This window comes from Equus przewalskii, chromosome 23 (assembly GCF_037783145.1).
Source record: "Equus przewalskii isolate Varuska chromosome 23, EquPr2, whole genome shotgun sequence".
Lineage (NCBI taxonomy): Eukaryota > Metazoa > Chordata > Mammalia > Perissodactyla > Equidae > Equus > Equus przewalskii.
The window spans coordinates 8,931,414-8,945,856 of record NC_091853.1 but is presented as its reverse complement, the minus strand read 5'-3'; the positions used below and the strand labels follow the sequence as shown (position 1 = coordinate 8,945,856).

The 14,443-nt window shown below is 36.3% G+C and overlaps 1 protein-coding gene across 17 annotated transcripts in view; it reads right to left on the bottom strand.

The window, feature by feature from the left end:
* Window positions 1–14,443, bottom strand: part of RABGAP1L (RAB GTPase activating protein 1 like) — a 675,876-nt gene that overhangs the window by 508,304 nt on the left and 153,129 nt on the right. For all 17 annotated transcript variants that reach the window (XM_070590936.1, XM_070590944.1, XM_070590948.1 and 14 more), the window contains one exon: window positions 5,808–5,901. In XM_070590936.1, coding sequence (XP_070447037.1) covers window positions 5,808–5,901 — 94 coding nt within the window. The remainder of the gene's footprint in view (window positions 1–5,807; window positions 5,902–14,443) is intronic.

Sequence of the window (14,443 nt, the reverse complement as noted above, 5' to 3'; positions counted from 1 at the left end):
ACAAAGAATCCTAAAATTCATATGGGGAAACAAAAGACCCCGAATTTCTAAAGCAATCCTGAGAAAAAAGAACACAGCTGGAGGCATCACAATCCCTGACTTCAAAATATACTACAAAGCTACAGTGATCAAAACAGCATGGTACTGGTACAAAAACAGGTGCACAGATCAATAGAACAGAATTGAAAGCCCAGAAATAAAACCACACATCTATGGACAGCTAATCTTCAACAAAGGAGCTGAGGGAATACAATGGAGAAAAGAAAGTGTTTTCAAGAAATGGTGCTGGGAAAACTGGAAAGCCACATGTAAAAGAATGAAAATTGACCATTCTTTCTCACCATTCACCAAAATAAACTCAAAATGGATCAAAGACGTAAAGGTGAGACCTGAAACCATAAGGCTTCTAGAAGTAAATGCAGGCAGTACACTCTGACATCAGTATTAAAAGGATCTTTTTGGACACCATGGCTTCTCAGACAAGGGAAACAATAGAAACAATAAACAAATGGGACTTCATCAGACTAAAGAGCTTCCTCAAGGCAAGGAAAAACAGGATTGAAACAAAAAAACAACCCACTACGTGGGAAAAAAATATTTACAAGTCATATATCCGACACAGGGTTAATCTCCATAATATATAAAGAACTCACACAACTCAACAACAAAAAATCAAACAACCCGATCAAAAAATGGGCAGAGGACATGAACAGACATTTCTCCAAAGAAGATATACGGATAGCCAATAGGCACATGAAAAGATGTTCATCATCACTGATTATCAGGGAAATGCAAATCAAAACTACACTAAGATATCACCTTATACCCATTAGAATGGCAAAAATAACCAAAACAAAAAGTGACAAATGTGGGAGAGGTTGTGGAGAAAAAGGAACCCTCATACACTGTTGGTGGGAATGCAAACTGGTGCAGCCACTATGGAAAACAGTATGGAGATTTCTAAAAAAATCAAAAACAGAAATACCATATGACCCAGCCATCCCACTACTGGGTATCTACCCAAAGAACTTGAAATCAGCAATTCCAAAAGTCCCATGCACCCCTATGTTCATTGCAGCATTATTTACAATAGCCAAGACATGGAAGCAACCTAAGTGCCCGTTAACTGATGATTGGATAAAGACAATATGGTATATACCTATACAATGGAATACTCCTCAGCGATAAAAAAGGATACAATCGTCCCATTCACAACAACATGGATGGACCTTCAGGGTGTTATGTTAAATGAAATAAGCCAGATAGAGAAAGACAGTCTCTGTGTGACTCCACTCATATGTAGAAGTTAAACATGTAGACAAAGAGAACAGACTAGTGGTTACCAAGGGAAAGGGGGGGTGGGGAGCGGGCACAAAGGTTGAAGTGGTGCACCTACAACATGACTGACAAACAGTAATGTACAACTGAAATTTCACAAGATTGTAAACTATCATAATCTCAATAAAATTTTTTTTAAAATCACATAAGAAAAAATAATCAAGTACCAAAATGTAGACATATAAGATGCTGATAGAATTGAAGGGACAGAAATCTGTAACATTCAGGAATATTTCATTCATAAACACATTCAGTAATACTTGTTGAGCATCTATTATGCTCCATTCACTCTGACAGGTGCCTGTAAGACAAGAGTAACTCTGAGGAGGTCATGTGCATTTGACATAACTTTGAAGGGTTAGAATAGAAAAATTAGTTCAAGACAGTGTCTCCTACAATAAATACTACAAATCAAAGTAAAGAGAAAATAATGAGTATGCAAGGGATGATGAAGGCACTGACCTAAGAGGGGGAAAAGGATATACTTCAAAGAGCTATTCTATGGATAAGCCATAAATTTCATTCTTGTTTTTTCCTTTTTTTTCTTTTCTTTTTTTCGATGTAGTGGTAGCATTTTGCGCTTCAGCAACTACAGTGCTCGGGGCTAATACTCTTGGCTTCTTTTTTTGCCATTTACTTAAGGCACAACTCACGCAGTGTAAAATTCACCCTTGTTAGTGTATAGTTCTGTGAATTTTGACAAATTCATATCATTGTTTGACTATCACTATAAGCAAGATACAGGACAGTTCAAAAAATCTCCTATGTCTTCTTATAGTCAATGCCAGTTAACACCCCCAGTCGTTGGCAATCACTGATACATTTTCTACGAGGATAGTTTTGGCTTTTCTAGAATTTTATACAAATGAAATCATCCAGTATTTAGCCATTTGAATCTGACATATTTCATTTAACATAATGCATTTGATATTCATCATGTTGTGTTATCAGTAGTTCATTCTTTTAACTGCTTAGTAGTATTCCATTGAATGGATGTACCACAATTGGTTGATCTATTTATCTGTTGGAGGGCATTTGGATTGTTTCCAGTTTTGGGTGATTATGAACAAAGCTATCGTAAACATTCATATACAGGTTTTCATTTCACTTGGCTAAATACATAGGAGTGGAATTGGAATTGCTGGGTGGTACAGGAAGCATGTGTTCAACTTTATAAGAAAATGCCAAACTATTTTACAAAATGGCTACACAATTTTGCATTTCTACCAGCAATATACGACAGCCACAGTTGCTATATATCCTTGCCAGACCACAGTATTATCAGGGGGGTTTTGGTGTCGTTTTGCTTTGTTTTTGTTTTCCAAAGTGGCTACAACATTTCCCAAACCTATCAACAGCATAAGAGGGTTCCAATTTCTCCACATCCTTGCCAACACTCATTATTTGTCCTTTTTATTATAGGCATCCTAGTGGGAGTGAAGTGGTATCTCATTGTGGTTTTCATTTGCATTTCCCTGATGGCTAATGATACTGAGCATCTTTTTATGTGCTAAATGGTCATTTGTATATCTTCTTTGGAGAAATATCTATTTAGATTGTGTGACTCTACATCTCAGCTCTCTATCCTGCACCATTGATCTATGTGTCTATCCTTTAATCAATACTGTCTTGATTACGGATGCTTTATGGTAAGTCCTGAAATCATGTGGTGTGAATCTCCCAACTTTGTTCTTTGTTTTCAAAATTATTTTGGCTATTCTAGTTACTTTACCTTTCTATATAAATTCTACGATCAACTTGCCAGTTGCTACAAAAAAATTCTGCTAGAATTTTGATTGAAACTGCTTTGATTCTATAGATTAGAATGGGGAGAACTGAAATCTTAACAATACTGAGTCTGTCATTCCATGAACATGGTATATTTCTCCATTTATTTAGGTCTTCTTTGATTTCTTTCATTACCGTTTTCCAGTTTTTTAACATACAGATCTAGCACATAGTTTGTTCAATTTCTACCTAAATATTTCATGGTTTTTTCCTGTTTCTTTTGTATGTTTTTAAATTTCTATTTCCAATTACTCATTGCTAGTATATAAAAATAAGATTGATTTTTGCATACTGACCTTGTATCCTACAACCTTGTAAAACTCACTCAGTTTCCAGGTTACATCCATGAGTAACAGTGGTGTGTGACTGAAAGGTGGTAGAAGGAAAGAAAGGACTGCATTCTCAGAAGTAGCTATATGACAAATCTTGAGAAATACTAATACCAGCCAGGCCCTCTAATCTCTGGGTCCCCTTTCTGTCTTTCCGCCTTCTAACACATTATAAACCAATTACCTGTACTAATACCCTTCTGTTTGAAAAGGCTAGAATGGCTTCTGTTTTCCAGACTGGACTCTGACTAACAATCCTCTTCCTCTGACCAGCACCCCTTCCATACTTCCCAACACCTAATCTTCCTGTGAAATTCTATTGTCTAATGACAAAGATTCTCTCCATGACCGAACTCTACTCAGGCTCCCCTGAACTCTCTTCTCAAATAGGCGCTGACTTTTAAGTGTCCATGTTCATCTCTCCATTGTCCAGCTTTAGCAAGAATCCTACTAAGTCAGTTTAGCCAGAATCCCACATCCTCAATATCTGATCACGCTCAGTTTCTAACTGGTTTCCTCATCTTCCACCATTCCCAGGTGATATCTGACCATCCTGATCTGCCTTCAGCAAGAATCCAGTTAAGTCACTTTAGCCAGGATCCCCCCTTATCTCTGATGTTTCCTCTTAGCAATTTTCCATCCATTGACCTCCACTCTGCTCCTCAGCTATAAATTTCCACTTATCCTTGCTATATTTGGAGTTCAGCCCAATCTCTCTTTCCTACTGCAAGATCCCATTTCAGTGATCCCTATACCTATCAATATAGTCCCTCCCTTGAACACAGTCTTCCTTAACATCTTTAACAAGTGTCATGAATAATTTTGCTTTAACACTAACTGAGAGCCATCTAAAATGAAAACTGTTCATCTTAAAATAAAGGGGGCAATAACACTATATGAAACCAGTAAAAACATATGAGATAAACTTAGATAGGTAGACAATACTTACATGAATAAATTAGCTGGATATGGTGACGGGGAAAATTGTGAAAAATTTTTGATGGGGGCTACAAAAATTACTAAACATACTTTCTGTGCAATGCTGGAGCATCTGGGAATTATCTGATACCATAGGGGTGTGTGCCTTTATTTGTCTTTGACTAGGCTAATTTATAACTCTCAACAGATAGAAGATAATGTCTAGAAAACTGATAACAATGAAAAAGTTTTTCCACGCATAGCTATGCAAATGATTCCTGTTCATGGCAATGCAAATAAATAATCAGGAAGCGAATATAAATCTCAAAATCGAATCCTCATTTTGACTGGTTCTAATATCCTACTGGTTCCCAATAATTAATGAACAAAATAAATTCTCTGAGATGTGTTCATTTTATACTTGTATGTGTAAGAAAATAAAATTAAATTTTCTTTGTTTAATAAATGGGAGACAGCTGGCCCCCCCTTCCTCTTAGGGTGTCTCCTTAAAACATAATAGGCTCAACACTTGGGTCAGGAATTTAATAAACCTAGTCTTCAGATTTTATAATGAGAAGTCATGAGCCCTCCAACTCTTGGAACTCTACATACCTATCTCCTAAATTAACTCAGCATGTGTACAGGAGATTATCATAAGGAGTATTCATTTGTCTAAGATAAAAAAAAAAGTTTTAATTGTTCTTTCTTCTACTTTACTATGTTCTTTCACACACATAAAATGTGTGAAATTCTGCCCAGATTTGGTAGCTCCTCCCGGACTACCTGTATGCATGTAATCTGATGTGCATATTCAATAATAAATTGTACTTTCTATAAATCTGTTCTGGTATGGCAGAGTCTTTTTCTTGGTAAGATTTTTAAGTTTTACCAACATATCATAGTCACAACTACCTTGGGAAAAAAACCTTACTTATAATACATATAAACAGAGTACTTATAATACAAAGAGTAACTTTTGTTTTGTAGTTCCAGATAAAATGCCCCAAAATGTAAAGTAATAGTCTTAGTCAGAAAGAATAAAACAGGCTGAGTTACACTTTATAATCAGTGGTGAAATGAGTAATTCTAAACTCTACAGCCCTTTTTAGTGGTGTTAGTAGAGAAAGGAAATGTAACCCTTTAACAATAGTTATTTACATGTACTGGCAATATAGCATAAAACTGACTACTCTGAACAATGTTATGTCTGCGTGAAATAATAAGGCAAATACATCTTCCAAAAGTAAACTGAATACAAGCAAATTGGGTGGAAGGCCTAGCCAAACATAAAGAGTATGAATTATATTTTTAACTCATACATTTTTAAAGTACATCAAAATATTAATAGTAAGATATATAAACACATAGATTTTAACTAAAGCAAATTAACATAAACTATATAAATATAAAATTTTCAATAAGAAAAACTTTTACCATCTTCCAAGCAATTCTCCCCAAGAATACAGGATCTTCTCAGGACAATCCTTAGACACATCACCTGTTCCACTTGAGAGTTCGTTATCACTCTCTGTAGAAGAAACACAACAACAAAAACAACAAACATTATATATTATATTAGACATTTATATATTACAAAACAAGAAACATGACTGTGTCTAATAAAACAATCAAACAATACTTCTTTCTATATTATCACACCTATGGCCAAATAACAGTAAAAAATTCATTACTAATAATTTATCTTGAGTGACTATATAAATATTTTCAAAGCATACACTTTCTATGAAAATTCTTATCCACAGTTTACATAGTATAAAGTTGAAAATACCTATAAATAAATAGCTTCACCCAAAGAGAGTAAAATTTAAAAGCTAATGGTGATACAATTAGAAATTCCTATATGGTGCTCTACTCACCAGATTAATATTCTCGAACATTAATATTTTATTAGTGAGGCCAAGAAAAATTAAAATCTAGAGTTGGACATATATATCTATATATATATATATAATGATACAAACACATAAACAATGAGAAATCTAAGGAGAAAATCCTATGGTTTTAAAGATATATTCATAAGTACAAGATATATTTTTGATTAAAGGAAAGATGAAACTGTTTGGCAACTTTATAAAACATCCCAAAATGTAAAGTAACAGTTTTAGAAAGAATAAAATGGATTAAGTTACAGTTTACAAGAAGTGGTAAAAATGAGTAATTCTAAGCTCTATAAATCTTTTAAGTGGTAATAGAGGTGGTAAAGAAAGAAAATGTTATGGGCACAATTTATCTACATTGTAACAAGGCCTTTGACACAGTACTACGTAAGAAAAGGCTGGAGAAGTCTTGTATGAATGATAAAATAAACTAGATCAAAATCTGCCTTGCTGATAATTCCAGCAAGCAAAAATAGGACTTAGCCAAGGAAGACAAGAATCCCAGGCTTTAATGAACACCTACCTTTTTAAATCTATAGTCCAGGCACTATTCTAAGTTTTACAGGCATGAACTCATTTTATCCTCTAAACAACCTAATGAGGTCGTCACTACTAGTTTGCCCACACTAAAGATGAGAAAATTGAGGTACAGAGAGGTTAAGTAACTTGCCCAAGGTTACTCTGCTAATAAGTAATGGAGAGATAGGATTCAATCTCACTGTGAATCCAGAGTCAAATACTACCTCTCCTTATAGTTTTTCCTACTGTGTTTTCATAAGAGGCTATGCTTGGCATTAGCAGATACCAGTCTGTACCAAGTGCCAACATGTAGTAAATGCTGGGAGCCAGAGATGAGAATGGAAAAGCTAGGCACATTTAAAGCAATATGCCCGGGGTCGGCCCGGTGGCACAGCAGTTAAGTGCGCAGTTCCGCTTCTCGGCGGCCCCAGGTTCACCAGTTTGGATCTCGGGTGCAGACATGGCACTGCTCGGCATGCCATGCTGTGGCGGGCATCCATGTATAAAGTAGAGGAAGATGGGCATGGATATTAGCTCAGGGCCAGTCTTCCTCAGCAAAAAGAGGAGGATTGGCAGTAGTTAGCTCAGGGCTAATCTTCCCCCTCCAAAAAAATTAATTAACTAAATAAATAAAATAAATAAAGCAATATGCCCCAGAAACGCTAAACTGAGAGCAACAGATTAAATGGAGAGGCTTCAAGGGTGTAACTCCCCTTGATGCTCAAGAAGAACAAAAACGAAATTGATATCCCAGGGACCTCAAGAGTGTGAACCAGATCTATCTTCCTTATTGCAAAAACTACTGACCACGAGTGTTTTAAATACTTACTGGCCATCTTGCTAGACAAAAAGAAATGGGGCTTAAGGAAAGTTAATTCAAGTTCCTACTATATTAGATAAGACAGAGTTCCTAGGCAGGATGAAAGGAATAAATTAAGAAATAAGAATGAAAAAGACACAACACCAAAGTGAAGTAAAAAACACAGTGAGGAGCCGGCAAGTAGAACATGACAAAGAAGAAAACAGAAGGAACAACAGAATCATGCAGATATGTAAAAGGGTCCCTTTGAAGGTTTTGAAAAAGAAACTGTATCCTATTCTACATAGAAAAAAAAAAGGACAAACGAGAGAAGGCCGAGAATTCCTATCCTCCTCCCCTAACTCCTACTTTTCCATCAAAATTCAAGTTAGGGGTCACCCTCTTCTGGCTGGGCTAAATGCTCCCTCTCTGGGCATATTCTATCATAGTACCTATCACCCCATATTACAATTGTTTATTTTCTTCTATATCTTCTCCCATCAGACTTGCAGTTTCTTAGCAGTGGAGACTAACTTTTGTTCCTATATTCCCAGTGCCTAGATTAGTACTTGGCTGTAAGAGTGTTAAAAGTATCCTGAATGAATAATTGGAGGGGAGGGGAGCAAGGAAAATCTATTACAAATGGAAAAAATGTATGCCTTGAAAATTAGTAACCTTTAGTATATGGATCTATGTGCAGACATGGGTAAATGGGAACCAGGTTCATTCAGTCATTCATAATGGATCCTGGAGCCAAACTGCCTGGATTTGAAACCTAGTTCCACAATTACTAGCTGTTATCCTGGTCAAATTACTTAAACTGTCCGTGCTTCAGCTCCCTATTTCCGAAATGGGAATAATAATAGTATCTATCTTATAGAGCAGCTGTAGGAATTTAGCAAGTTACTATACACAAAACACATATTACAGTGCCTGTCAAAAGGCAAGAGCTATATAACTGCTAGCTCATAAAAGCTGTTTTCATTCAACAAATACGAATGCCTATGAAGTAGAGTTCTGGGGTAGAAGCCAGAGAGCAAGGTTTGAGGAATGAATGAGTGGGAAGTAGAGATGGAAAACAGAGATTCTTTTTTATCCCTAATCATGAAATATAGGGAGGTAAGAAAATAATATACCTGAAGGGAACTGCATGGTCATTTCAAACGTTATACTTCCTTTTCCTTTATCAACCCCATTCCCCCAAAATTGGCCAGTTCCTCCTTTTTGGCTCCTATATAGACTCCTACAATAAAATCTACAAGATTTCCATGAAAACATGCCTGTTTTCATTATTTACTCACATATTTAAGATCTATAACATTCATGTTTTACAAGTCTTTTTCCCTGTCTTGGAATCCAAGCTTTGCAGGGACTGGGATCATGTCTTATTTGTCTTTATATAGTAGCCTTTGGCATATAATAACATTCACCTGTGGAATTAATGGAAGGATTTCTTTGTTACTGCCTTATTTTTAAAATATGTTCATTCACTTAAGGTAATTGGGAAGAAAAATGCTAGAGAGAGAAAGACAAGAAATCAGGGAATTCTCTATAAAGACAAGCAATTGCCCAGGTTTGCGGGCGGTGACTGACCAGGAGGACATTTCATATTTTGACTGGATATGGAGAAGTTCAAAGAATAAGAGAGTTGAGGGAATTCATAGGTAACAGTTTCAACTTCCTCTAAAAGTTTAACTTTAGAAGAGGCTTCTGAGGGCCTGCTTCACTCAGGGAGCAGGATTTGGTGGAGACTCCTCGAATCAGCCTAACTTCAATTCCTCTTCATGAACATGCTCCTCATTGATTTCAATTTCCCTGCAGTTCTTGCTCTCCTTCAGAAAGCAGGATCAAACAGAGTATTCCAGATGTCACTGGACTCGTACTGTAAGACTACTACTTTCTTTAATCTAAACATCAGTGAAATGGAAATAACAGGATCAATCATGCAGTGTTGTAAAATTTAAATGAAAACGCATATGAGGTACTAAACACAGTACCCGGGACACAGTAGTACTCAAGTGTTAGCTATCATTTTATTCTTAGTGTTATTAATGAGTCCTCAGTTTCTGGCCCAGCACATCAAAGTAACTAAAAAAGCATTCCAGGTTTCTTTTTTCTTATTATCCACTGATTTCTAACATGTAGAGAGCAGAAACCAATTGTGCAACACCAAAAGATGATATAATAGATGTAACTTTTCAAATCAAACAAAATAAATATGTATGATACTTCAATAAAAATAATTTAAGAGCTCTCTCCCTTAACTTTGGCCACTCCCTGCTTTGAAAAAAACAAATTGTGTTTCTATTAGCAATGTTTTTCATCCTAATCATAAAAGGAAAATTTCAGAACTAGTATCAACAGCCATCATAAAAGGAAGAAAAAAATAAAACACATACATATTGCATTTTTAAAATAAAGTTAAAAATAAGTTATAAAATTATGGGCAAATAAGCACAAAATCTCATTTCTTCTTTTCTTTTCAACTGAAGGATTACTCACAAAATAAAAAGCTGAAAAGCACAGGTAAAAGGTGACTATTGAGAGTTTTCAGAGATGTTCTCCTTTATTGTTTTCTAGTAAGTAATAAATGTTTGCTGAAAACAATACAGGCAACCAGAGGTTGTGATAAACTGTTTTCTAAACACATTGAGGAGGAAAAAAAAATAAAACCTTACTAATCATGCAAAACCTTTAGGAACGCAGGTCTGTGTAATGATAGCTGTCAACTTAGAATAGTATAAAAGTGATTTATTTTAATTACTTAGTAGTAAATCATATCATTTTATACAGCCAAAAGCTATAACCACATTTGTATCGCCTTGAATATAATATAATCTCTCACTTCTCACACGACAGTCAGAATATACTTGTTCTATATGGAAGCTGATATACAAACATAAATCATTACAGTAAAACAAAATATCACCCTTAATATCTGAAATGTTATAACATTTCCCACCATCAAAAGCAAGGTGATTTATTACAAAGAGAAGATTCAAGGTAGAGGACACAAAGTGCATGATTTCTTTCCAACTAAATCATCATCACTGTCATTGTGAATCTAATTACAGGTTTCTATTTAATAATCCCTGTAGTTGATAAGTATAAGTAATTAATTAAAATCATTAATTGCTGAAACCTGTCAACCGTACTCAAGAGAGTACTATGGCAGCCAATACATCTTACCTGAAGGACAATTAACAACATTAAGCAAACTGCTTTCTTAATCATGAGGCTAGCATATTCTTTTGCGTGTGGGTATATGAGTGTTTCACTTTACATTTTTCTGGGATATTAAGGACTTTGAATTTATTTGGACATTTATTTACATTTTGTATTTCATTTTTTTGGAAATAAATTTTAATTTTCTGCCCATTTCTTTTTTTTTAATCTGCTTTACTGAAGTATGATTGACATACAAAAATCTGTAGAAACATAATGTATACAACTTGATGTGTTTGGAGAGGCTAGCATAGTCTCAAAATAAAAAACCTTTGAGGGGCCAGCCCAGTGGTGTAATGGTTATTGGTGCACTCTGCTTTGGTGGCCCAGGATTCACAGGTTCAGATCACAGGGGTGGATCTACACACCGCTCATCAAGCCACACTGTGGTGGTGTTCCACATACAAAACAGAGGAAGACGGGCACAGATGTTAGCTCAGCAACAATCTTCCTCAGCAAAAAGAGGAGGATTAGCAACAGATGTTAGCTCAGGGCGAATCTTCCTCACAAAAAAAAAAAAAAAAGGGCATTGTCTACTTGAACGTATTACTTGTGACTTTTTTTCCAAAATAAACTGAGGGGTGGTGAAAAGGAAAGAACTGCCTGGCAGATTATAAGAAAGAACATACATAAATAGTTATACTGAAGTATTATTTTAAAATACATCATTCAAAGGATGGCTTTTTAAAAGGCAGCCAATCAGTCAGAGGAAAAAAATTAAGCAAGGGTTGGAAATAATCAGAAGCAAAGAGGAGAGGAAAAAGAACTCATCAGGATAGCTCAGATTCAACTAACAGGTGGAAAGGGAGCTCACTAATATGTGCCATGTGGTGCACAACACACTCAGCAGTCCTACAACTGGGCAGATCACCCCCTTTAACCAAGAGTGTAACTTGGAAAGGGAAAAAGTCACAAATAAATAAGAAAGGAAGGGGAAATGCCCACAAAACTAGCCAAAGGCAGTCAAGGAACTAACAGTGAGATCAGGTTCATACCTGTGTTTGAATTTTTTTATATTCCCCTCCTAAGAGTTGACACTTTTGAATATGAACCAAATTGAGTTACTGAGAAAATTAGATAACTAGACATGGTACAGAGTAACTATCTATCCATCTATCTGTATGTTATAGGTAGGTATAATGTGTATACATAAATGAATATGTACACACATATATGTATGTGTGTGTATATGTGCATGTATGTAGAGAGGGAGGGATGGAACAAGGGAGAAAGAGAGTTAAGATAAACGTTTCCAAAATGGGAAAGGAGAGATGGGAGGAGAATGTAAAATCTAGAGGAAATGAGTACTATTTAAGGGAAAGCATATTCACTGATGACGAGATTGCCAAGCATAAAACAATGGGGGAAAAGGGCAGAAATTGCCAAAATAGACTTACGTTAGTCTTTAATATAGACTGGCTTTTATACAAAAGGACTTTAAAATTCAAAAGTGGCAGTAAAAGATAATTGTGAAAGCAACAGAAAATAATGGATTTCTGAGAAAAACTCAAGATTTGGAGTGTAAGTGCCATTCTGATGGGCCTGCTAGGCATTCTCTTGCATGGCCCTGTTCTAACACCTCTCTCTCGAACGGCCTGAATACTTGCCTGACTTCCTTTCTAGACTACTTACTTGCTGAAGAGACTGTGTTCTAGTGTATTCCTCACCTTACCAAAGTACTTGGCAACTGGTAAACACTCAATAAATGTTTGAAGAATAAAATAAGAAACACTATTTTCAGCTATATTAACAAATATATAAACAATATTTTCACCTATATCAACCACCTACATGACATTTCCATTTGGATATCTAATAAGATTTCAAAACAAAACCCTTAATTTTATTCCCATACCTAGATTTGCCTGATCCTCCCCCATCTTCATAAATGAAAGCACTACCTATCCAGACGTTCAAACTGAAAATCTACAAGTTACTCTTGAAACTTTTTATCCTCATCATCTGCATTTAATCATCCAATCTTGTTAACTCTACCTCCAAAACGTATCTCAACTCTATCTACTTTTCTCCCTCTCCAAATTACAACCCTAGTCCAAGCTTCCAACATTTTGGCAGAGATTACTCTAAGAGTCTCCCAAATGGTCTCCCTGCTCTACTGAACTCCATTCTCCATGTAAACAGCTGCTGTGGTGTTTTGAAACCATCAACCAAATCTTTGTCTCTTTCCAGCTTAAAACCCTTCAAAGACTTCAAAAACGAAAAACTCCTCACTGTGGCTGACAGGAATGTACATGATGTTCCCTAGCTACCTGTCCACATCTGTCTTGCACCACTCTCTTGCTTGTCCCCTACGCTTCAGTCATCTGTCCTCCTTTCTCTTCTTCAAACACACCAAGCACACTTTCACCTTTGAGTCTCTGCCCTAACTGGTCCCTCTCCTGAAATGTCTTTTCCTCATCTTCTAATGGCTGGCCTTCTCTTGTCACTCACATCTCAGTTTAAATGTCACCTCCTCAGAGAAATTTTTTGCTGAACACCCACTCTAAAGTAGCCACCCAGACCATCAACCAAGTTTAATTATCTGAATGGCATTACTAGTTCTTGATATTTTTCTGTTTATTTATTCTGTCATCTCTCCCTCAATTAGAAGTAGAGAAAATTTACCTCGTTATGGCAGAGGTCTTCGACATCACCCCTGGGTTCAATGATTCACTAGGAAGACTCACAGGACTCAGCATATAGTTGTACTTACACTTATGATTTATTAGAATGAATGGATGCAAAGCAAAATCAGCATAGGGAAAAGGCACATGGGACGAAGTTCAGAGGAAACCAGGCATAAACGTCCAACAGTCCTCTCCCACTGGAGTCACAGAGGACACAATTCCTCTAGTAACAAGTTGTGACAACACGTGTGAAAGGCTGTCCACAAGGGAAGCTCATAGAGACTCAGTACCTGAGGTTTTTACTGGAAGCTGGTCACATAAGCATCCTCCCCCTAACACAAACCAAAATTCCAGACTCCAGGAGAAAAGCAGGTGTTCAGCATAAATCACATTGTTAGTACCAACGGTTTAGGCACAGTGAGCCACTCTTATCAGTTACGGAATGGTGGGGACCCTTCCCAATACCAGCCAAAAGCCTCTAAAAACAGCAGTCTGAAGCCTACTATGTTAACTTTTTTTGCACATTTATTGACCCCTGTATCACCTATTCTAACGTCCACTAATGGATTTTAAAAACAAAAATATGTTGTTATTCTCTAAACTTAACATTTCAAAGAGATTTCCATTCATTAAACAAATATTTACTTAACACTTGCCACACAGTAGGCAATGGGAACTCAAAAAAAATCAAATACCATCTGCCCCTTAGGAACTCACACTCTACAAGGTGAGAGAAATGAATTTAAAAGACCATACCTATACTAAAATATTTGAAGAATTAATATAGTGATGTGTTCAAAGTACCATTAGAGGGGCCAGCCCTATGGTCGAGAGGTTAAGTTCCTCTGCTCCACTTTGGCAACCCAGGGTTTCATCAGTTCAGATCGTGGGTGCGGACATAGCACCGCTCATCAGGCCATGTTGAGGAGGTGTCCCACATGCCACAACTAGAAGACCCTACAACTAAAATATACAACTATATACTGTGGGGATTTGCGGAGA